Source organism: Cebus imitator, unplaced genomic scaffold, assembly GCF_001604975.1.
Source record: "Cebus imitator isolate Cc_AM_T3 unplaced genomic scaffold, Cebus_imitator-1.0 Scaffold562, whole genome shotgun sequence".
Classification (NCBI taxonomy): Eukaryota; Metazoa; Chordata; class Mammalia; order Primates; family Cebidae; genus Cebus; species Cebus imitator.
The window spans coordinates 1,008,834-1,032,465 of NW_016107877.1; the positions used below are offsets into that span (position 1 = coordinate 1,008,834).

At 40.7% G+C, this 23,632-nt stretch overlaps 1 protein-coding gene across 7 annotated transcripts in view; it reads right to left on the reverse strand.

Annotated features, from left to right (window-relative positions):
- The window catches only part of GRIP1 (glutamate receptor interacting protein 1), a 180,299-nt gene that overhangs the window by 17,435 nt on the left and 139,232 nt on the right, over window positions 1-23,632 (reverse strand). For 4 of the 7 annotated variants that reach the window (XM_037733987.1, XM_017515844.2, XM_037733988.1 and 1 more), the window contains 4 exons: window positions 13,120-13,276; window positions 11,379-11,490; window positions 11,220-11,264; window positions 5,920-6,153 (listed from right to left, as the gene is read on the reverse strand). In XM_037733987.1, the coding sequence (XP_037589915.1) occupies window positions 5,920-6,153; window positions 11,220-11,264; window positions 11,379-11,490; window positions 13,120-13,276 (548 nt within the window). The remainder of the gene's footprint in view (window positions 1-5,919; window positions 6,154-11,219; window positions 11,265-11,378; window positions 11,491-13,119; window positions 13,277-23,632) is intronic. The other 3 variants (XM_037733989.1, XM_017515846.2, XM_017515845.2) reach the window with 1 other exon arrangement.

Sequence of the window (23,632 nt, forward strand, 5' to 3'; positions counted from 1 at the left end):
AAAAAAAAAAAAAAAAAAAAAAGTTCATATATTTTATGTGTTGCTTTTAGCTTCTAGTGATTTCCACAGTACACAATTCTACACTAAACTACTTGGAGAAAGTTGAAGTCTGGCATGAGGACTTATTTGATCTTGAGAGCTGACTCCAAATATTTTGTGAAGAAATAGGCATGTGCAAGGATAAGATACATATTTCCATTTCCTACTTCCTCCCAGGGCTGAGCCTGTTCAGAGAGAATATTGCAAAAGTGGCTGGTATTATACACATTGAAAATGACACTTCTTCTAAGGAGCAAAACAACTTTATCACATCAAGCAGAGCAAAGCTCCCCTCTCGGAAAACTCAAAAATGTTCAAAATGCAAACAGAACTTGGCCGCAGGGGGAAAGCTGATGGTGACAAAAACAGCTGTGAAAAATAAAGAGCTTACTTGTGAGTGACTGAAATGTCCAAGCTTCATGCTACCAGCAGCTACAAATAAAAGCAGATGATGGAAAATATTTTAAAAGCCTCTCTGCAAGAAAATAAAAATGGCTGCATACAATTAAGAAGTATAATTTTATTGAGAAGCATGAACAACAAAGCAAAAGGAAATGTCAGTATGATTTTTTTTTTTTTTTTTTTTTAAGAGAGGGAATCTTGCTCTGTCACCCAGGCTTGAGCGCACTGGCTCAATCACAGCTCACAGCAGCCTTGACCTTCCAGGCTCAAGTGATCCTCTTGACTCAGCCTCTCGAGTAGCTTAGACTACAGATGCAAGCCACTACGCCCAGCTAATTTTTTCATTTTTTGTAGAGATAAGGTCTTGCTACATTGCCCAGGCTGGCCTCTAACTCATGGGCTCAAGTGATCCTCTTGCATTGGCCTCCCAAAGTACTGGGATTGTAGGTGTGAGCCACTGTGCCCACCCTCAGTATGAATAAAAGTCCAAATGCTCTGCATGTGGAGGAGTTTTACTCTACAAAAAATCGTTCTGCCTTAAGGTGTGCAAAGAAGTGAAGCTAGAACTCATTTCAGAAACAGATTAAGTGGACACCAAAGGATATTTAAGCTTCAGAAGGGAAAGAAGGGTTATCAATGAATTGTAGCTGAGACCACAGGTCCCTTATCTGCAAAGAGAGAGAATCTGTGATAAGCTGCAGTACAAACCAGAATTCACTGGAAAGATAAAATGCAGAAGCTCCAGGGCCTTGGAAGCAGCCTCCTTTCTTTTGTACCCTGCCACCCAGCTGTTGCCTATGATTTCAACTCCAGATAGCAAAACCTAAGGGAGTGATTCTCAATCTCTATTCTGCAAAAGAATCCACTGAAAAGGCTGCCAAAATGTAGATTCTTGGCCCACGCTCCCTGAGAATGTTGATGCGGTAAGTCTGGGTTGGGCTTCGGAACCCTCATTTTAACAAGCATCCTCTGGGTCATGAGGGGAAACTACTGTCTTAGGCTTTAATCCTCAGACTATTGGTTGAAATCTATTAATAAGTCTTGAAATCAGCTTAGTGAGATTAGCATTTGAAAAGAAACTGAAGAAAAGGCAGAAAAATGTCAGTGTATACTGTGCAGTCAATTTTTGGAGTCATTCATATATGTGAGTGTGGGTGTACATGTGTAGTGAATTGTGAGCTACAATATGTTTCAGATTGTGCATCCCAGCTGAGAAAGCTGGAGAAGGAGTGGCTTAAAAGGACATGAAGATGACTTCCCTGTGACCCATTTATCGTTTTTTCCATCCCCATACTGAGTTCCAAATCACTCCAGCTCCACTTCTTTCTCATGTCTATAAAGTCAAAAAAGGACATAAGACTGTGTTTCTTTGCTCTCCAGTGTCAGGCGTGACAACTGGCTTTTTGGCTTCAGGAATGAATGTGGACGACTTGAAGGAAGGCTTGTCAAGTCCCCAGCGGAGCCTCAGATGCAGCAGATGATGAGAAATGAGTGAAAACCATTTAGATTCTGACCTGGGGACCTTTAAATGTCTAGAGGAAGAGAAGTAGCAGGAAGGAATGGACAGAAAACAAGGGGCAAACTCTGGAGAGTAGGCTGAGACCCAAGAAAGTGGAATGTGAGCCAATGCGCCATTCTTTCTGTATGGAGATGATGTTAGTAACCCACCTGCAGAAGCTGGAGTGTTTTTAGCTATTCTTCCCCCCAGCAATAGTACAGATCCTTGTCCATTCATTTATATTATCTTGATCCAACTTACAGTGAAAATAATAAGGTTTTGCAGGTGCTGGTCTAGATATGAACAGGCCCACTACTTATTCTCCTGCATACAGCCTAACCATGTGACAAACAGCCACCAGAAAGATAGCACCAGGAAAATAACACCAAGCATGTTTAGCCTGGTGTGCTATTCATCTCTCCCAGCCTCTCCACTCTGGTCTTTTCAGCCCCTTGGGAATCCACTAGGTCCATTTGGAAAAGGCTACCAAAGAGGCTTAGGGGACTGAAAACCAGCTGTGGACTGTGGCTTGGGTTATCTTCAATTTGTGGAAGGTGTTTTTCTCATTTCCTAGATCCCTTCTCCATGCCACCATTGCAAAAGAGTACCTTTTCCTAATGTTCACAAATGGTTTAATACAGGATAGTAGCACCTCAGGGGAGGATAGCTCCATTCCTTTAACAAGTCATTGTGCCTTTTCATGACATCAGGTAGTCTTTTGGTGTACAAAAGACACCCACATTCAAGATACACGCGCAATTGCCAGTCTTTGCTCTAAATAGCTTTTGTAATGACCATTTCTCCTCTCTAGCACTTCAAACTTGGAGGGTATGCCTACTAACAAACATCCTGGATGGCCTATCGGAGTAAGTGAATTCCTTAAAAAAGGACAGATACCCAAGATGTGAGCATAAACCACTCCAATAATTCTACAGTATCCGGCCACTTGCACCTCGACTACATCTTCACTTAATTAGGTCATTTTAGGGGGCTTACAATGTCTAGGACACCACTTATTTTTTACAATCTTATTTTTTGGGGATTGATTCAGAAAAAAGCGAAGCTCCATGAGAAATGTACATATTGTCACCATTTAGAGGAAACGACAGAAGTGAAGGAAAAAAGAAGCATCCTACTGAGGAGGTCAATTTGACCCATGAGTGTCATGATCTTAGGGTCTCACAATTCACACACTGCCACATAAATGTTCCAACAGGTCCAACCATGGCCACTCATATTACCAATAGGTGGGTAATACTTTTTTCTTAACAAGAGCTTTTTTTTTTTTTTTAGCAGAGCCACTTTAAACTTTGGCTATAACAACACCAATTCATTGCCATTATCTTTGCTAAATGCCTTCAGTGCTGGAGGGATGAGAAGACAGTGTTTTGTATTCCTGGGCTATCAATAATCTTCTTCCTCTGAGGTGACTGTGAAACAGTCACTCTGTTTCACCTCCGTGAAACATTTCTTCAGAGGAAGAAATGACTCTATTTTATACTTGCTATTTGTCTATCCTGTGTAACTGGGGGCTGAGAATGAAAGGTATATAGCACTTGCTAGGCACTCAGTATGTGTTGATATGCATTCTCTTTGGGGGTGAAGGAAGGAGAGTTATCAGGCAGGCTCCTGCTTCTCTGGGGAACAGAACTGTACAGAACAGGGGAAGGCAGTGTTCACAGGTACCCAAGGGAACCTGCAGGTGCCAGCCCTCTTCTTGGTACAGCAGACGTAGCACTGAATATGTGGCTTCTGCAATTCAATCACCATTGGACTTCTTACAGCCTAATGGTGTGTGTCAAATAGTATATGAGGACTTGTGACTTACCAATCAGACACATTAATTTAGGGTGACTAGATAAACAAGCTAACTTGTGGCATGGGTCCTAAACCTGGGTCATCATCCTAACATGTCAGAAATGTCTTTGCTTTTTCTCTTAGTCTGTAATTGCTCCTAACACACAAGTTTCCAATTCTAGGTTCTGGTCATCTTAGAATATTTGCATTCCATCCAATGCACCACAGTCTTTTTTTTTTTGGGGATGGAGTTTCACTTTTGTGGCCCAGGCTGAAGTGCAATGGCATGATGTCAGCTCACTGCAATCTCTGCCTTCTGGGTTCAAGCGATTCTCCTGCCTCAGCCTTCTGAGTAGCTGCGATTCCAGGCATGTGCCACCACGCCTGGCTAATTTTGCATTTTTAGTAGAGACGGGGTTTCTCCATGTTGGTCAGGCTGATCTTGAACTCCCAACCTCAGGTGATCCACCTGCCTTGGCCTCCCAAAGTGCTGGGATTATAGGCATGAGCCACCGCACCCCGCCTACACCACAATCTTTGACACCTCTTTGCACTTGCTTTTTTCTGTGCTTGGAATGCCCGCCCATCCTCTACCTTCCTCTGCATAGTCAACACCTACTTCTAGGAAGCCTTTTCTGTCCCTCTGCAGTGGGTTAGGGCCCACCCTCTTGACTCCAGGGCTGCCCAGGCTTGCCTCTGTCATTGGACTGATGCCATTATCTTCCCGGTTTCCCAGTCTCCTCACTAGACTCTGTACTCTCTGGGGATTTGTAATACATTCTTTGAGTGAATAAATGCATAGGATAGGCATTAAATGAATGGAGGAGTGAGTGGTAAAAGAATAAACCCAGGATTGAAAAACAAAGTTCAGAATCCAACTTCCCATATTATCCTTTCTTTCACAATATCCTTGTCAGTTGCAAAACAAATAGCTAGGTTTTATAAGGTGGCTAGGGAAATTGAGGTATTTAGAGGAAAAAAGCCTACATTACCTCCTCTGAACCTGACAGTTATTTGCTCTTCTGGATAATGGATGTCTAGTAGATTATTTGTTATCTTATCCAGAAGAAAAGATTAATAACCACAAAATAGATTATTAACCACATAAAATGTCTTGGTTCTCAAGAAAGGTGGCATGAGATTGTTATCATTTTATACATCCTTATATATTAACAAAAAAAGCACTAACTCTAGAAAAGAAAACTAGATTTCCACTACTCTCCTTGGCCCAGGGTTCTGCAAACACTGTTACTACATATGCCTTGACTAATCCTGCCAGCAAATCTTGAATTCAGCTTTGTGTGCAAGAGTGGGTTTTCTTCCATGTAGCAAAGTGAGGCAACTATCCCAGTCTGAGACAGAGCATAACTAAGGCTTACCCTGTCCTGGCCCAAGACCATCTAACACATCTTGGAGAGACTTCCATGGCTACTGAACAACATAACCATCTATTATAAGTCTGTAATGAAAGATTAAGCCTCCCCACATTGAAGCTGAACCCCCTTTTTTATGAAACTATGAGGGTATGACAATCCTTTCCTCCTTCCAAAGAGATTGCAATAATAGACTAATTCATGTAACCTCCATGTGACATTGAAGCCTCACATTTTTGTAAGAGGATTCTGGCCATAAATACTTTTTTTTTTTTTTTTTTGAGATATAGTCTTGCTCTGTCACTGAGGCTGGAGTGCAGTGGTGCATTCTTAGCTCACTGCAACCTCTGCCTCCCGGGTTCAAGTGATTCTCCTGCCTCAGCCTCCCAAGTAACCAGGATTATAGATACCTGCCATCATACCTGGTTAATTTTTGTATTTTTAGTAGAGATGGGGTTTCATCATGTTGGCCAGGCTGACCAACTCCTGACCTCAAATGATCCACCTGCCTTGGCCTCCCAAAGTGCTGGGATAACAGGCATGTGCTACCACACCCAGCCACCATAAATACATTTCTGATAAATACATTTTTGATAAATACATTGCTTGAAAGCCAATTTTCCCCGATTTCCAGGATAACCTCCCAGGCATTGTATTTTGAAAACAAAGTCTCTGAAGATCTGCCTTTAAGCTTCTTTGCTTTCCTGAGCCTATAGGAGGCTACCACTGCCATCCTTACAACCGGGCATACATGCTATGCAGAATGGTTGCTAAATCTGACCCTAGGGAAAGAAGAGAAAGCTTACTCACCTTATGCAGCTCCACAGGAGTTGGGGACATGATCTCTTTTATTTCTTGTTTCATTTTTCTCAGGGTTACTGACTTCCTACCCACATCTGAGGGCAGGGTGTTGCTCCGAGTTGTTTGGCTGTAGTGTGGCCGCGAGCTGCTGCGCTCCTGGAAGCTGGCCTGTCGCCCCAGCTGACTGCGAGGTGTTGGAGCCTCATGATTCAAACTCATCGTGCTCCCAGACATGATTGTTGCCTGTGGCATTGACAATTTTAAAAAACAATTACGCTGTGGACTAAGGAAAGGGTTTGGTGCTCAACGGAAAATACAATTCTCCTTCCGCAAGGTCAAAATACAGTCTCTTCAGGGCATAACCTAAGGCTGGAGAATGGATGTACTAATTGAACTATGAAAGTCTGGAAGATGCTTTGCAAGTGACATTTATGATGCACATCTCAAATCCAATTTAAGTACTTAAGCGTTGAGTTTATTTAATCAAATACCACCCCTGGCAGTTTTGAGGCAAATTGAAATGCTCTAACATTTGCTTACTGTAAACTACATTTTAAGCATTAACTTTCCACTGAGTGGGCTCCAACAGATGGGATTCATGAGGCCACCTTGAATACATCTAGCAGAAAGTAACTAAGAGCTTCTCAATGGGGACCAGGCTGTCTATACTCGCAATGCTTCCTCTATGTCCAACTGCATCTAACAATGGGCAAGAAGTTCTTCTCAAGCTTCCTGTTTAGCATCGTATATTGCCTTTCCTTTGGCCAAGTGGCCTGTCCCCAAAATTTGTAGATCAGCTAAGTCCCCATATTATTTGGTATAGATAAGTGTTTCTTAGAAATGCTCTTGATATAAGATCCTCAAACTAAAAATAATCGTTTATTATGTTATTATATTCAACTTTTTGCTCACAAGCAGTAGGACTTGGATTGGATGTTACCACTGCATTGGGAAGTTTGTTCAGTTTCAAATATGTTCTTCCCTGAATGATTCACAAGCAATGACAAGATTTGATACCAAAGATGAATGAGGCTCAGAAAAAAAAAAAAAAAAAAGGATTTGAAACCAATATCAAGTAGTGGATACTCATTTCTCATGGTTGGACAATGCTAAAATTCTGAAAAGATGCCTGTAGCCAGCTCTGTACTCCTGGATATAAGGGTATATAAAGGTAAACTAGCATTGGTAAATCTGCCTGAAACCATGGGGACAGAAAACAAGTTCTATTTGCCATGTGACTATCATATGACTTAGTTATTTATATTAATACTGATGCTAAAAGTAACAGAAGCTTAACTTACTGAGTCTTTTGAATGTAGTCACTCATTTAATCCTCACAACAACTCTATGGAGTAGTCATTGTTACTTCTCTCTATTTATTATTTATTTGTTTCTTTTCTTTTTTTTTTGAGACAGAGCCTCACTCTGTCACCCAGGGGTGCAGTGGTATGAACTTGGCTCACTGCAACCTCTGCCTTCTTTGTTCAAACAATTCTTGTGCCACAGCCTCCCAAGTAGCTGGGACTACAGGTATGTAGCACCATGCTTGGCTAATTTTTGCATTTTTAGTAGAGATGGGATTTCACCAAGTCGGCCAGGCTGGTCTGAAACTCCTGACTTCAAGTGATCCAGCCCACTTGGCCTCCCAAAGTGCTGGGATTACAGGTACGAGTCACCACACCTGGCCATTCCTCTCAACTTACAGGTGAGGAACTGAGCCACAAAGAGGCTAAGGTCACATAGGTAGTAAATGAGCTGAGGGCACTTTATAAAATTATTGATCATGAGGGAATACTGCAAAGTGAGTAGAGTTTTCATTTGTCATGTCTTTAAGATTTCATAATTCTCAAATTCACCTGGTGTTCGGCTATACACACACTACTAAGAAGATCTTTGAATAATAGCCAAGTGTTGGCACACATGTGGATATACCTAACAACTCTGTTGAAAAAGAAATGAAACAAGTATCTTGACTAGATCAGTTATCTCATTGATAATATTGAAACATAAAATTATAACTGTAAAAAGACTTGTTGATCACTGCACATTAATACATGCTAAGTCCCAAACAGACTGTATATAGAATATCATTTAATACGTAAGTAACCCTATACAGTAGACATTAAAATTACTATGCATCCTCATTTCAGTTAAGAAAAGAGATGCATGGACAAGTTAAGCAACTTGCCCGAGGGCCTGAACATAGAGCCCTAGCACTCTGACTCTAGAACTCTTGTTCTTCACTGCTTGGTGCTTCTCAGTCAAGTATTAGGTTGAGCCATATAAAACTTCCTTTTTAGTAGGTAGAAAGATGCCTAGCATTTAAAAACAAGTGTGGGTTATCTATATTACCATTTATTTCAGATAAATACCCTTTTTAAGTTGATTGAAATCTTTCTTTACTGGCTTCATTGGTGTCATGGGACATTCATTATTTTATGGCACTTACTCATGTATATCATTTCTATGTTTATTTTATTATTATTTTTTTGAGATAGAGTCTCACTCTGTCATCAGGTTGGAGTGCAGTGGCTCGATCTCGGCTCACTGCAACCTCCACCTCCTGGATTCAAGTGATTCTCCTGCCTCAGCTTCCCAAGTGACTGGGATCACAGGCACCCGTCACCATGCCCAGCTAATTTTTGTATTTTTAGTGGAGATGAGATTTCACCATGTTGGCCAGGCTGGTCTCAAACTGGCTGGTCTTGAACTCCTGGCCTCAGGTGATCTGCTCATCTCGGCTTCCCAAAGTGGTAGCATTACAGGCGTGAGCCACTGCACCCGGCCCATTTCTATGTTTAATCTAGTGTAACTGACAGCACTCAGTTGTTGTTTTCTTGCCATGGTGACCATCCACTTATTATTTTTACCTACTTAGACATTTGTTTTGTTAACATCCATTTTTAAATATTCATTTTTCATGAGAATGATGGGACACATATTGGAAGTAAAACACTTAATCACTACATCTGGGAGACCACAGTTTTGCTTTGATGAGCCTTAGCTGCCATAGAAGAAATTACAAATTGATTTAGAAAAGGTTCTCATGGAAGAAATGAGATGCTATCCTTAATTCTTTGGTTTACATCTTCAAGTAAGTAGGTGAATGTACAAACAATAAGTTTGATTGCTTTGTTTAAAATGACCTTTAGGTAGCATCTAAGGAGGAACATAAAAGCTAAAACACAAACATAAAAACTAAAATAAGCTAAAAAACTATTTTTAATTACCTAAGATTTGCTTTGATCTCAAGAGTATGTATTACCTGTTTTCATTTGCCACAATTCATAACTGTATATTATCCCTAAGGCAACCTAGAGTTCTCTATCTGACATTTAAATCTTCTTCCTATATTATGCTAAACAAAAAATAAAGCAGTGTTCATTAATCAAGAAAGGGTAAAAATACTAACAGTTAACTTTTATTGAATACTTTATTGAACACTTAAGTTCCACATAATTACTAGCTCATTATAATTCCCATATTTTATAGAATAAATATCTGATAAGAGAGGTTAAAAACTTGTCCAAGAGTCATTCAAATTTTTCTCAAATGTTAAAGCTATACATTTTTTCAGTGTTAAAGTTGAATCTAAATTATTACTAGCAATAGGGAAAATGATTAGTAAATTAATTTTCATTTGCATTTCAATTGTAATCATCTTTCATCTTAGCTAACCATCTACATTTATTAGTATTATAGTGTGCTTTAACTTTTAATGCTGGATGTAAATTTAATAGGCAGGAATCTAGCTCCAATATTTTTTTGTATAATAGCATTTCCAATCAAGGGAATGGAATTCACTTAAGTCAATAAATGAATATTCCTTGTGATAAAAGTGTAAATATGACTCTATGACTTTGCCAATCATTCATCCTAGTTGAGGATTTAATTTCCCTTTGGCTTATAAATTCAACTCATTTGCTTTCTGCATAATAACGTCAAGGGCCACACCTGTCTGGAGCTATGTTAGAGCAAACTCACAGGCTGTGGCAACATAACTTCCACTCTTGCTGATGGATGTTGTTTTCATCAGATAACTCAATTTCTGGGTGAAAACAGAACTTCATTGTATTACATTTTACATCATTTTCTTTTTGCCTAATGTAAAATAAGCTGTTGGAAGAATAGCTTTTTCTTCAAAAGAGAAGTATTAAATTGCACAATGAAAAAGCTGGATGAGTCAAAACATGCTTTCAAAAGCAGAGCTATGTTCAAGAATGGTGAATTGTGCTCGTTATTCAGTTTGGGCCACTTTTCTTCATCATTCTACATGCAGAAGGTGGTATAGGTTTAAATAACCCAGCTGATACTTAAGCATTCGGCTCTTTTTGAAAGTTGTATAAAAAGGAATCATTGCAACATCTTACTTCGTTTAGATTTTATAGGATTATCCATGTCCAAGACCTTTAATTATGCTCTGAAGCTACAATTCATGCCAGGTAATACTATGATGTTTACAAGTTCAAACTAATATTTTTCTTGATAATTCTCTGCAGATTCACAAACATTAGAATCACATAAAATATCCACACATGCAATTGAGAAGCAAAATAATATAAAGATGAATAATCATTTTAGAATTGCAAGAGTTTCACCCCATTATGCCATTCACATTCCTTATGGTGACTTGGGAACCTCATATGGCATCAAAATAAAAATGAGACTTTTGCCACTTTATTTTTTACAGCTCAGAAAATTTAAAAGAACATAAAAGGAAATAGTCCAGGACTTCCCAGACTAAAGTGTGAATACCATCAGCAAATTCATGGCTTTGATTAAAGAACTCACCAGGAGTTCAGCTATTACACTCCATCTCATTCTTCCTTGAATTTACACTCAGTTAACATGGATGGAATCAGGATTTTCAATTAACAGCAAAGTACTATGTAATATTTTTGCTGCTTATCAAATAGGCTGGCCTTTTTCAGCAGCTGCATTGTCATCTCCTTTAAGGACAAAACAAAGTAAAATAGAATTTCCTTTTATGTTCCTCTTAACGATCAAATTAATTTCTATACCAGGTACAAATGAAAACATGCGAAATAAACCTTTCTAAAGCAACTAAGAGAATGGGATGAGCCACTGCTGGGAGACTTAGCTCGCTTTTCAGCAAATTGGTGGGAAACAGAGACAGTCAGGGTTAGCAGGGAGCAATGGCAGAAGCCACAAGTCAGTAAGCTTGAGGGGTGGAGATGGGGAAATAAATACTTTTGACTGCATTGTATAAAATCAAATTGCTGTCCAGAAGGCAAGGGGGTAGGGAAGGCAGCTTCACAAGCAAAAATATAAACATAAAGGGTAGCTACCAAGAGAGTCATGTTTCTCAAAGACACACGCCTGTCAGCTTTCTCCTGTGGAAAGGGGTTAAAGCTTTTAAATGAACTGGTGTGAGAAATGCAAACTTAAAAGGACCAAAAAAAAATGAATGTAGAAACAATAAAAGTAAGTAGCAGGACCAAGGCTACCTCCAGTTCTCTCAGAATTCCCGACTGTCCGCAGGTTTCCAAATCTTCCAGCGCTTGAGACCAGAAGTTCTCCTCTTGTTCTGTCTCTGCACTATCGGCAGCCCCTGCAAAACTGTTGTCAAGAAACACAGGCCAGCTTAGGAACTTGCTAGACATATATGTTTGGTATCCAGAATCTCTCTCCTTCACCTCACACAAAATATAGAAAGAGAGTCATTTTGGATCTGGCTTTCTTCCACCTGTGTCCTCCAAGTACATGAGCTTCCGCAGAGGGACGCTTTAGGAAATGTAGTGTTGTGAAGATGGAAAAGATGGCCCACGGTCTTACTACTGGATTTCAGACTATCTGTGGCTGCTGCTAAATAGGATGTGGCCACACAGCCCTATTGAAATGGGATGGAACGTCAGGAATGTATTTCAGCTGCTATATCTACAAGAGAAACCAAATTTTTCTCTTAAGAGGGAAACGTGTTTTCCCCACTTATAAATAAACTAAATGTTATCACTTTTTATAAATTTCCTTAAAACGTTTTGGTAATAAACAAAATGGTAAAATATATTTTGCTGAAAAGATAGATCTATGATGTATGTTTAAAAAATAATGTAACTTAACGTGAAACTAACTTTTAAAAGAAAGGAAAGGAGCCAGATGGGGTGGCTCATGCCTGTAATCCCAGCACTTTGGGAGGCCTAGGTGGGCAGACAACTTGAAGAGGGGAGTTTGAGACCAGCTGGCCAACATAGTAAAACCCCATCTCTATTAAAAATACAAAAATGAGCCAGGTGTGGTGGTAGGCACCTGTAAGGGGACGGTAAGTGGGGAGAATCACTTCAACCTGGGAAGCACAGGTGGCAGTGAGCTGAGATCACACCAATGAACTTTAGCTTGGGTGACAGAGTGAGACTCCATCTCAAAAAAAAAAAAAAAAAAAAAGTTAATTAATTAATTAATTAAAAAGGCCTGGTGCAGTGGCTTACGCCTGCAACCCCAGCACTTTGGGAGGCCAAGGTGGGCGGATCATTAAGTCAGGAGTTCAAGATCAGCCTGGCCAATGTGAAACCCCATCTCTACTAAAAATACAAAAATTAGCCAGGTATGGTAGTGCATGCCTGTAATCCCAGCTACCTGGGAGGCTGAGGCAGGAGAATCGCTTGAACCTGGGAGGTGGAGGTTGCAGTGAGCCAAAATTGCGCCATTGCACTCCAGCCTGGGCAACAGAGTGATGCTCCATCTCAAATAATAATAATAAATAAAATTAAAAAACAAAAATTAGACAGGTGTGGTGGCACATGTCTTTAATCCCCGCTACTCAGGAAGCTGAGGTATGAGAATCACTAGAACCCGGGAGGCAGAGGTTGCAGTGAGCCAAGATCGTACCATCGCACGCCAGCCTGGGCAGCAGAGTGAGACTCTGTCTCAAAAATTAATAAAATAAAATAAAGGGGAAGGACCTACTTGTCATAAGGGAGTACATAGTTTATAGAAGCAGCTTTTCCCCAGGTGCTACTACTGTTTTTGTTAGGGGAAACCGAGCCCTTGCCCTGTTGTGGTGTGGTGGTGCCCAGGCTGCCACTGGTCAGGCAGCTTTTAGAATCCTGCCATGTGGCCAGCATGGATGATTATGGTGGCTTTAAAAAGCCCATACTAACAATATGTGCCACTGGAAGTACAGAAGTTCAAATCTTGCTCACATGACCATGAAGTTGTCTTGGATGAGGCAGCACTGGTTGAAAATCTTACCCACTGGCTGTGGACCGGTCCCAGTCTTCATTACTCAGCCCCACATCTGGGTAAGTCTGGCTTCGAGGCTTAGTTACCGGGGACAAGCTGCCTCTTTGTTTTGGACTCCTCCAGTCATATGTGTTGAAATTGTATCCTGAGGCCTGAAAACTAGTGCCTAAAACATAAACAAGGTGTTAGCACTGGGCCCAAGGATGACTTAGTTCATTGAGAAATGACATCGTTAACCAGTAGAGGACTGGATAGCAACAGCAATGATCATAATGATAGTGAACACAGTGTGCTTATTGTGCACCAAGGACTTTTGTATCACCGTTCTTCTTCAGAGCTATGTTTGGAGGTAGGTACTATTATTATTTGCATTTTATAGATGAGGACACTGAAGGCTTAGAACAGTGTACCTAAGGCTACTTGCAAACTTTCTTGAGAGTTCAAGTCATAATTTTAGGAGAATCGGTTTCCAGATCCTCAAGTTCTAGATGCAATTCTTCCCAAAACTGGCTTAGCTGAGACCTGCCAGTTAGCTCTCCCTTCTCACTTCCTCTTTCACAACTGTACTCCTGCCACTTTACAAATGAAAGACATATTTCTCATCCATTTCAAATCTTTTTGAGATGGAGTCTTGCTCTGTGGCCCAGGCTGGGGTGCAGTGGTGTGACCTCAGCTCACCACAACTTCCACCTCATGGGTTCAAAAGATTCTCCTGCCTCAGCCTCCCAAGTAGCTAGGATTACAAGCATGCACCACCACACCCTGCTAATTTGTGTATTTTTAGTAGAGACAGGGTTTCACCATGTTGGCCAGGGTGGTCTCGAACTCCTGATCTCAGGTGATCCACCTTCCTTGGGCTCCTAGAGTGCTGTGATTACAGGCGTGAGCCATCGGGCTGGCCCCATTTCAAAGCTTTGAAAGTGCTTGGGCCCTGGGATATAAACTCCCAGCTGCCAAATCAAGGGATAATTTGGGAAAGCCTTGTTTCTATGATAAGGTCTGTTGGGAGCATGGCTTTATTTCAACCAGGCACAAACTCATGGCAAGGCTTTCACCCCTCTCTCTCATCCATCTATCACTCTGACTCAGAGAATTCAGAAGGGCAATGGATGTCAGGGATAAGGAGCCTGCTGTGTTTACTTTATTTGAATTGCAAAATGCTGACTTTTTTTCTGCTAGGAAGTTACATCTGATTAACCTGACAGGTGAGATGGTGAGGAATGGCTTCGGCAATTAGGTTGTATAATGGACACTTCCCACAAATTTGAGTTGAAGCTGTAGTTCCAAGATTTTGACAGAAATATTTTTAAAGCATATTTACAACAAACTTGAAATTATACTCTTTGCAAGTATTTACATTTTGTGAGAAAAATATTTAGACAACAACTTTTAGCAGGGCTATATAGTTCTCGAAAATAATTTTAGGGGTTCAACTGGGAGAGCAGGGGCTTGACTGTGGGTCTAACTCCATAACTTGTGCTCTAATCATCACTTACTCCTTCATCCACTACTTCAGGTTGTGACGTGTGTGTGCATGTGTATTTACATGAATGCACTGGGTTGCAATATGATATGGGTTTCTTACTGTGCTTAAATCATTTAATAAGCAAACAGACCTGGACCCGCATTTTCAGGTACAGTTAAATGGCCTGATCGCGTAAGATGATTCTGTCTCCATGATATCCCTGCTTCCTCTTCCCTATTCACATTCTCTCCACCGGTTGGAGCCTCTAATGCCATTTTTGCTACCAGTTTAAAGCCCAAGGAAAGCAGGATGTCTGAAGGATAATACTCTCTGATCAAAAGGATTTGATCTCAAGAACCCAGGGCGACGCATACCACCACATGATGGCAATACTCTAGGAACCTTCTATTTTAGGATACTAAGGATTAGATAACCCTGGAGCAGAGGAAATATTTACAGTTCAATATTTCATTCTCTCTCTTTTACCCAGATAACTATGGAAGTGTGGTTAGCCATCTGAGAAGAAGTCTTGTGTGATGAATGCAGTTTTCTGTCAGAAGTGTTGACTTAAGGAAACACGTGTGTGTCTTCTTTTGAAGGGGGACTAAGTAGCAGTGAGTTTCAGCCTGGTGGCCTCTGATGAACTAACCATTTTCTCCTCTGAACCAACCAAACCAACCCCCGATACATAGAGTCTCAGTTTTTATGATACGAGTTTGGAGAAGCCTATACTTTACTTTCCTTAACTGGTTTCAACCTTCAACCTTTCTAAAAGTCAAGTGCTAATTGATGGTGCCCTCCTGGAGTATCCTTTTCTGATAAGCATCAACCCAGATGACCACTGAGTTCCCTGGTGAAATTTCAACATTGTAGACTGACTTGCTTTCTAACTGTTGTCTGTATAATAAGTAGTTCTTGGAGACTTAGGCAAGAGCACAAGAATGGGCTTGAGCAGATGTGCACCACCATCAGTAGGAAACTGCTAACCCTGAAAGGCATGTGTATCACTAATAAGAATGCCTTGTCTTAATAAGCACTATTAAATGATTATTGCATTAAGCAAAGCAGAGAAAGAAAGGGGATAGGATTCAAATCTCTTTGGGTGAGGTATAAAGTCAGAAAAGCTGATCTCAGCTCCTCCTTAGTCCATGCTATGCTGACCTAGAGATTAAAGGAAGAAAAGTTGACCAGGCACAGTGGCTCACGCCTAGTACTTTGGGAGGCTGAGGCAGGCAGATCGCTTGAGCTTAGGAGTTCAAGATCAGCCTGAGCAATCAGCTGACTCTACAAAAAAAAAGACACCCCAGAATCCCCCCCAAATTATGTGGGCATGGTGGTGCATGCCAGCTACTTGGAGGGCTGAGGTAGGAGGATTGCTTAAGTCTGGTTGTTGAAGCTGCAGTGAGCCAAGATTGCACCACTGCACTCCAGCCTGGGTGACAAAGTTAGATTCTGTCTCAAAAAGGGAAAAGTAACTGGGCATGGTTATGCATGCTTGTAATACCAGCTACGTACTTGAGAGGCTGACATAAGAGGATCCCTTGAGCCCAGGAGTTCAAGACTAGTCTGAGCAACATAGCAAGACCCTGTCTCAAAAATAAATAAATAAATAAATAAAACTTAATAAAAGTCAAGTAAGAAAAGACCAAGATTCAAATCCTAGCTCAGCCACTTTCTCACTTCACAGCCCTGCAAATTAATCTCAGTGTAAACTGGGGATACCAACAGGTACTTCACCAGGTTGATAGAATTAAGAATGAATGCACGCCGTATGAAAGTTTCTAGAACACAATGAGGTTTTAATGTACCCAGACGCCCATTGTTACTGTTCACTAAGCCCTTCGACCTCTCAAGATCTCAGTTTCCTTATCTTTAAAGCAGGGAGACAAGGAAGAGAGATAAGTCTCAGCATTATTAAGGCAGTAAACATTTGGGTGTCTTTTAAGCATCAGACACTATACATCAGAAACTAAAATGCAAAGACAAAATAAAAGTGATTCCTGTCTTCAAAAACTGCATTATTTGGTATATGTATGGGAGAAGGAAAAGAAAGAGGCATAGAAAGTGAGTTCCAGTTGCATGTGAGTGTCATCCTTTTAGTCTAAGTGCACTTGTATGGAAGGACAGAGACTGGTTTGGGGACTGGAACATGGGTCATGAAAGGTGCCAAAGGAAAAATGACATGTAAGCTTGGAATTAGATAACAAGTCAGGATTTACTAGTTGGAACTGTTGGGTAAGACAGTGCATGGTGGGCACAGTGGCTCATGCCTGTAATCCCAGAACCTCGGGAGCCTGAGGCAGGTGAACCACTTGAGGCCAGGAGTTAGAGACAAGCCTGGCCAACATGGTGAAACCCCGTCTCTACTAAAAATACAAAAATCACCTGGGTGTTGTGATGCATGCCTGTTGTCCCAGCTACTCTGGAGGCTGAGGCAGGAGAATCTCTTGAACCCGAGAGGCAGAGGTTGCAGTGAGCCAAGGTCATGCCACTGCACTCCAGCCGGGGTGACAGAGCGTGACTCTGTCTCAAAAGCAACAACAAAATGTGTTGGCCAAGCAGAAGGGAGCCTGGTAAAGGTGCAGTCAGGGTAAACAGGACCTCGATTCTATTATGGGTCTCTGTTCTGCTCCTAAGGAGGGAAAAGTATTCCACGAATATTCTGGGCCCTCTTACCATGTGTACTTATTCCTTCCCATAGGAGGAATGTGGTTTACCTAACTGGTGAGTTTTGGAAAAGAACACTGGGCATGTCATTCAGCCCCTTCCTGGCTTTCCCCAGACCCTTCCTCTCCCACTGCTGCTGTGCTGTGTGGTCAACAAGCCTGGGTCACAGTCTTGGGGCTCTCTGAGCTTGATGGAGGCAAGGAAGGGCATGTCTGGACAGTTAGATAACTATGGCAGACTACCAATTGCTCATCAGAACATTCTCCTCTTCATCCTTAGTACTAGAATACCAGTTTCAGGGTGAGCAAATTATTGCTCAAACTAAAACTACACTTCTTAGCATCTCTCAAAGCTAGAGCAACTTTGTGAAATGTTCTGGCCAATGACATGGCAAAGGGGATTTCTCAGAAGGCTCCTTACAACCTTTGTTACTACTGTCTGGAAGGCAAATGAAATTGCTGGAGCCCCAGTAACTGTCTTGGACTATGAGGTGACCTTAAGGATGGAAGTCAAGTGCTAAGCATAATAGAGCAGAAATATTTAGAAGCATGGGCCTCTGATGACACTGTGGAGTTACAGACCAGCTCGAAGTACCTGCTTCTTTATAACTTAAGTCAATGTCTTGTTAGAGTTTTCAGTTCTCTTCAGCTGAACCTAAATGCACTGATTGGTAATCAGTTCAGGTATGGTTTGCTCTGTAGATCTGACTTATGTCTCATTTAAATTTCAGTGTCTAGGCTTGGATTGAGGGTAGGAAAATAATTATCCTGATTCTGACTGCAGGACCAATCCAGCTTTTTCTAGCAAAAAATAAAATGAAATGCTGATATTTTAATCCATAGCTGACTCTTATTTCTATTTCTCAAAGGATTTGGAACTGATGAAGGGGTTAATTCAAATATTAATTATTATTTATTTATTTTGAGACAGAGTCTCACTCTGTTGCCCAGGCTGGAGTGCAGTGGCATGACCTTGGCTCACTGTAACCTCTGCCTCTAAGCTTCAAGCAATTCTCCTTCCTTAGCTTCCCAAGTAGCTGGGATTATAGGCACGTACTACCACACCAGGCTAATTTTTGTATTTTTAGTAGAGACAGGGTTTCACCATGTTGGCCAGGCTGGTCTTGAACTCCTACTGATCGCCTGCCTAGGCCTCCCAAAGTGCTAGGATTACAGGTGTGAGCCAGCGTGCCTGGCCTCCTGTGGTTTAGAATTGGCAATTTTTTCTTTTCCCATCTTTATTTCTTTTGCATCTGGATTTCCACATGTGGTCTTACACGTTGTATCATAATGTGAGGTATAAAATTTAGTCCAGATTCCTTTCACTGATATTAATGTTTAGTTTTATTTGTTTGCATGATGGCAAACAGGTCTTCACAAAAAATAAGTCTTTATTTGCACAAATGGAAAATAGGAAAGTAAGTACTTCTGAAAGTAGATGGAATCTTGATAGGATGATTTTTATTTTTAGAGTAACTATGCCTTAGATATTTGTAAAATTCTGACATTCCAACCTTGTAATATTTGGTTTTCTGTACTAATGCAGATTAATATTTGTAGCTTTTAATTCACACTCAGCATTAATTTAGAAAAGTGAACTAATCAGTGTTGGTTCATATTCATAAAGTTTAGAATTCAATTTTCATCTCCACTATTTTGGGACTGTAGCTTTTGCTATTACTTTCATTCTTGGAAACCAATTTTAGTACAGGAAAGTGAGCCAGATAATTCCCTGCCAAATTTGCTTCCTAAAGACCCAGTTTTGGGAAGGATGAGAAAATCAAATCATATGTTTGTGTAACTATTTGTAACTGATCTTGCCAAGAAATATTCAAAGAATTTAGATGAGGCTGTGGTCTTAAAATGTCAATGCAAAGACAGTTCTCTCTTCTCTCAGAAATTACCTCAAGACAAAAAGTGATGACAAATGACAGAATGCAACCTCCATCTTCATCAGAACTAGAATGTTTGTGTAATCTCAAACCATAATACATAAGAAAATAAATAATATGTAAATACAGTGGAAGTGAAATGGGAAGGGGGTGGTGTCGGTAAGGAGTGGAGACAAGACACCTATGGCCAGAACTACCAAACTACTCTTTGGTAGACAACCCAGTCCACTAAAGCAGGGGCCATGGCATGAGGCAAAACTCCAATGCTTTGTTTAGAACATCAGAATGCACTGCATGGCTGGTGGCAGGAAGTACCCATGACCCCATTTGGCATCAATGTAAAGTCAGGGAAAGAGAATACATGCCACAGACTGAAGGGAGCAATTGCTCAATGAAGTGGGGTAGCAGAGAGGAATTCCGCCTTGTGAGCAGCCTGCTGTTGCTGCTCTCTGGTAGCTGGGGAAGAACTCGCTCACACATACCATGCTGGAACTGGGGTATGTTTAGTAGCCTGGAACACAACCTGGGCTCTTCGCAGAACCTCTAGCAACTTTCAGTTCAGGAAGAACTCATATTATTCAGTGGTGAGCAGTGATTGAAAAGGAATTGGCATAACATGTATACCAGTAAATATCAGAGAAATGAGAGTAAAGGCATAGAAAAACAAAGCAATAGCTGATGAAGTATACTCATGAGAAAAAGCCTGCTTCAGGGCAAATGATAAACATGACCAAATAGAAATAATCATAAAGTTTAAAAATTACACAGCAAAGTCATCACCTCTATAAAACAAGAGATCAAAGCAGAAATATAAGAGCTCAGGGGAAACCGGGCAAGGCAAGATGATGATGAAATATGAGCTTGTAGAGATCAGAAATGAAATGCAAGAGAAAAATGAAACCCCACCAATGAGTAGAGGAGGATACTCTTGAATTTTCTACTCTGTGCTATTCTCTGTATGTAGTATTTATATTTTTTAATTACATTAAAGTTGGACACTGACTGCACATTGCTGTCCTTTATCGGTTATCATCCTCATGAAAACACAAAGAAGGAACAGATCCTTATAAGACAATGAAAATAAATAAATTGTGCATCCAATTTAAATCATAGAGGAATAACATTTAAAAGGAACTGAATGAAAGAGTTAATCAAATTAAAAGTAAAATTTTATGTGGGGAAAAAAACCCCAGAGTATAACTAATAAATAAATGCAAGAGTCAGTTGTCTGGGGAAAAAATAAAAACCAAACAAAGAAATCAAACAAACTGTTACTAATTGAATCATGGGGAATCATGGGGAAAATAATAAAGCCACAGATATACCAGTTAAGGAACAATATTATGGATATAACATAGAAACAGAAAATATAAGAGTTAATAGATTAATTATATGAAAATACATTTGACATCTGGCTGAAATAACTTTGTTTTCTAAGAGAGCACAAATAATCAAAATGACCTCAAAAAGGAGAAAAATAAGATAGAAACGTAACTATCTGAGTTGAGAGTCAAAAGTTACAGACAGCACAAGAGCTGCTCAGCCCATGAGAATGGCAGTCTATGTACCACCACCAATTTGCCAGTCTCCTCTTGTATTGACCTTTGTTAAGCCCAAGTAAAACAGTCATAGGGTTTTCTCAGAGTTCAAGGAAGAATAAATAAGATACAAGGAGGCCAAATGCCTAAGATTTTGATAAGGCAGAAGGGCATGAGAAATCTAAAGGGTAAGACAACAGGGAGTGAAAGAAGCTAACCCTGATGCCAACTGGAAGAAGTCAGCATGCTAGAGCTACACAGTGGAATTGAGGGTCAGCCCCTTGTGGGACTTCCTTAAACACATCCCCACTTCCCCCACCAGCATTTCTCATTCCATTCTATTTCTCTTTTCACTAGTGAAGTGATAGGGCCACTGTTTGTTTACCTGTCAACTGACTGGCCCTTCAGCCGGGCAACCTCTTCCGGAGCAGAGACCATGTCTCCTTTGCCTAACAGTGTACCCACATGGTCTATGGACCTGATATTGAGCCAGTCATTACATACTGGATGAAGGAATGAGTGGGGCAAGCTTGACATTTTAGAGAAGAAGCAGAGAACAGTAAGGAATGTGGCTGCAAAGACATCATTTCCAGCCCCAGGAGGAAGATGTACATTATGGAGGCGCAACAGCTTCCTGGGAACAAAGCAACTATTACAGCCTTAATGGGAACAGAGAGAACGTGCAGGGGCTTCCTGGGACAAGGCAGAGAGCCTGCTGAGAGGCTGGAGGGACAGGTTGGAAAGATAAGCTGTATCTCACAACGTAACACTGAATAGGAAAAATAAAAGTACGGTTCTATGCCTTGCTTTTAATTTTGTTTTTATTTTTTTTCAGACATAGTCTTGTTCTATTGCCTGGGCTGGAGTACAGTGGCACTATCTCGGCTCACTTCAGTCTTTGCCTCCTGGTTCAAGCGATTCTCCTGTCTCAGCCACCTGAATAGCTGGGATTACAGGTGTGTGCCACCATGCCTGGCTAATTTTTGTATTTTTAGTAGTGATGAGGTTTCACCATGTTGCTCAGGTGTGTCTCAAACCCCTGACCTCAGGTGATTTGCCCACCTCAGCTTCCAAATGTGCTGGAATTATAGGCCTAAGCCACTGTGCCCAGCTGTACCTTGCTTTTAAAAAGTCAACCTCACAAGCACAATCTGGAGAGAGGTGGTATATCACAAGTAAAGAAAAAAAAAAAAAAACATTCACAAGACTTTGAGATCTTGGTAAACTATAATCTCAAAATGAATGGCAGATGTGCCACGACCACTAAAATTCTTATGTTGAGGTAGGCGTCATAGATCAGTTCTCCTGTCCTCAGTGATGTCAGTGACAAACTTGCTTTGCTCTGGGTTGTCAGGCTGATTTTCCTTTCTGACTGCTACACTTCAACAGGTATGCAGGTAAACTGGTGCACATTCAGAAAGGAGGCCCACAGGACAATGGAAATACTCTTCAGTAAATTATAGAAGGCACAGTTAAAAGTTCTGGGGCTATTTTGCCTGGAAAAAAAAGTGTCAACTGAGACCTGACAGCTGTCTCCTAGTATTTGAGGGGCTGTCAGAAGAGGCTTTAGTCTAGTTCAGAATGTCCTTGAGGGTAAAGCTAGGACTAATAGGCACACTGCAGCTCAATACAAGTGAGAGCTTTTGAGTCATCAGAGCTATGTGGAGACTGAGGGGGGGTATGCCTCAGCACAAGGAACAACCTGCTACCTTGGGCGCTCAAGTCCATGCAGCGTGTCTCGGCGTGCCACGAGGAAGGATCTGGCATCAAGGGCTGCACTGGACATCAGACTAGCTGACTCCTAAACCCTTTCCAAACACTGAAATCCTGCCTTCAACTTCCATGTTCGTTACAAGAATTAATGAGGATTAGTTACATGCAAGTGCTTTGTAAACGCTAGAGTGTTCTACATATATAAAGGATTATTACTATTTTTTCATTATCTTGGAGTACTTTGATTCTATCCTGATTGCCACTGTCTCTACTTATCCCTTAGTTCCCCTCAAACTCATAAAAATGTCTAAATTGTGAATGCAAAATGTACTATTATGACTATGATTCAAAATTTCAAAATGCTTCATAAATAACAAATGGTTTTTCATCTTTTGCTAGTGAGGGGCAGGTCCTATATTCAGTTTGCTTCTCATGGTCCTGTTACTATGGTTTCAAGGAACGGAGTAGCTAAGGTCTTATGGACCACCTTACGGGGCAGAACTCATTCATATCAATAGCGCCCTCACAAAAATCTCTGGTAACAAAAATATCTCCACATTAATAAGCAATACACAAACAAATAATACATGAATAAATAACCAATACACAATATGTTGATAAATAAACTTGAGTCTACTCTGATCAAATATGACTTCTGTCCTTCACCCAGTGTGTTCTGGTGGCCCGACAATTCTCAGACAGTCAGAAGGTCTGTTATTTGGTGGCTTAGGCAAACTTGTCACAAGTTATTATGACTTGGAAAAATTCATTGCCAGATAAATTAAAGCCCCAATTCTATTTAGGTGTTCAAAGTATTTTCTCCACTCAACTCCAGTATCATCTCTGATGAAAATAACAACTTGACAACTTGGAAATATCATCTCTTTTCATTTTTTTCCAGTTTTTTCTCCCTGCTATTTTTTTTTTTTTTTTAAACCAGAGGACTTAAAAGAGAGTGACACAACGTAGGTAGGCTGAGAGAAGGAAACTAGGAAAGCCAGGAGAGAGCAAACTGGATACAGACTCTCCTAAAAGTACAGTGAGCTCAGTGACAACGCAGCCCTTACACACAAATGTGTTCTCTGAACTGTTCATGTATTTTATTATTTGACTGACTGAAACCCAGAGCAAACAAAAGATTCAGGGGCTGGAATTTATACAGGACATGAGAGAAGGTAAGGCCCAGATGAGGGGGAAAAACCAAGAAGTTTTGACATACTTCTCTTTTTGGTGCTATGGATCACTGGG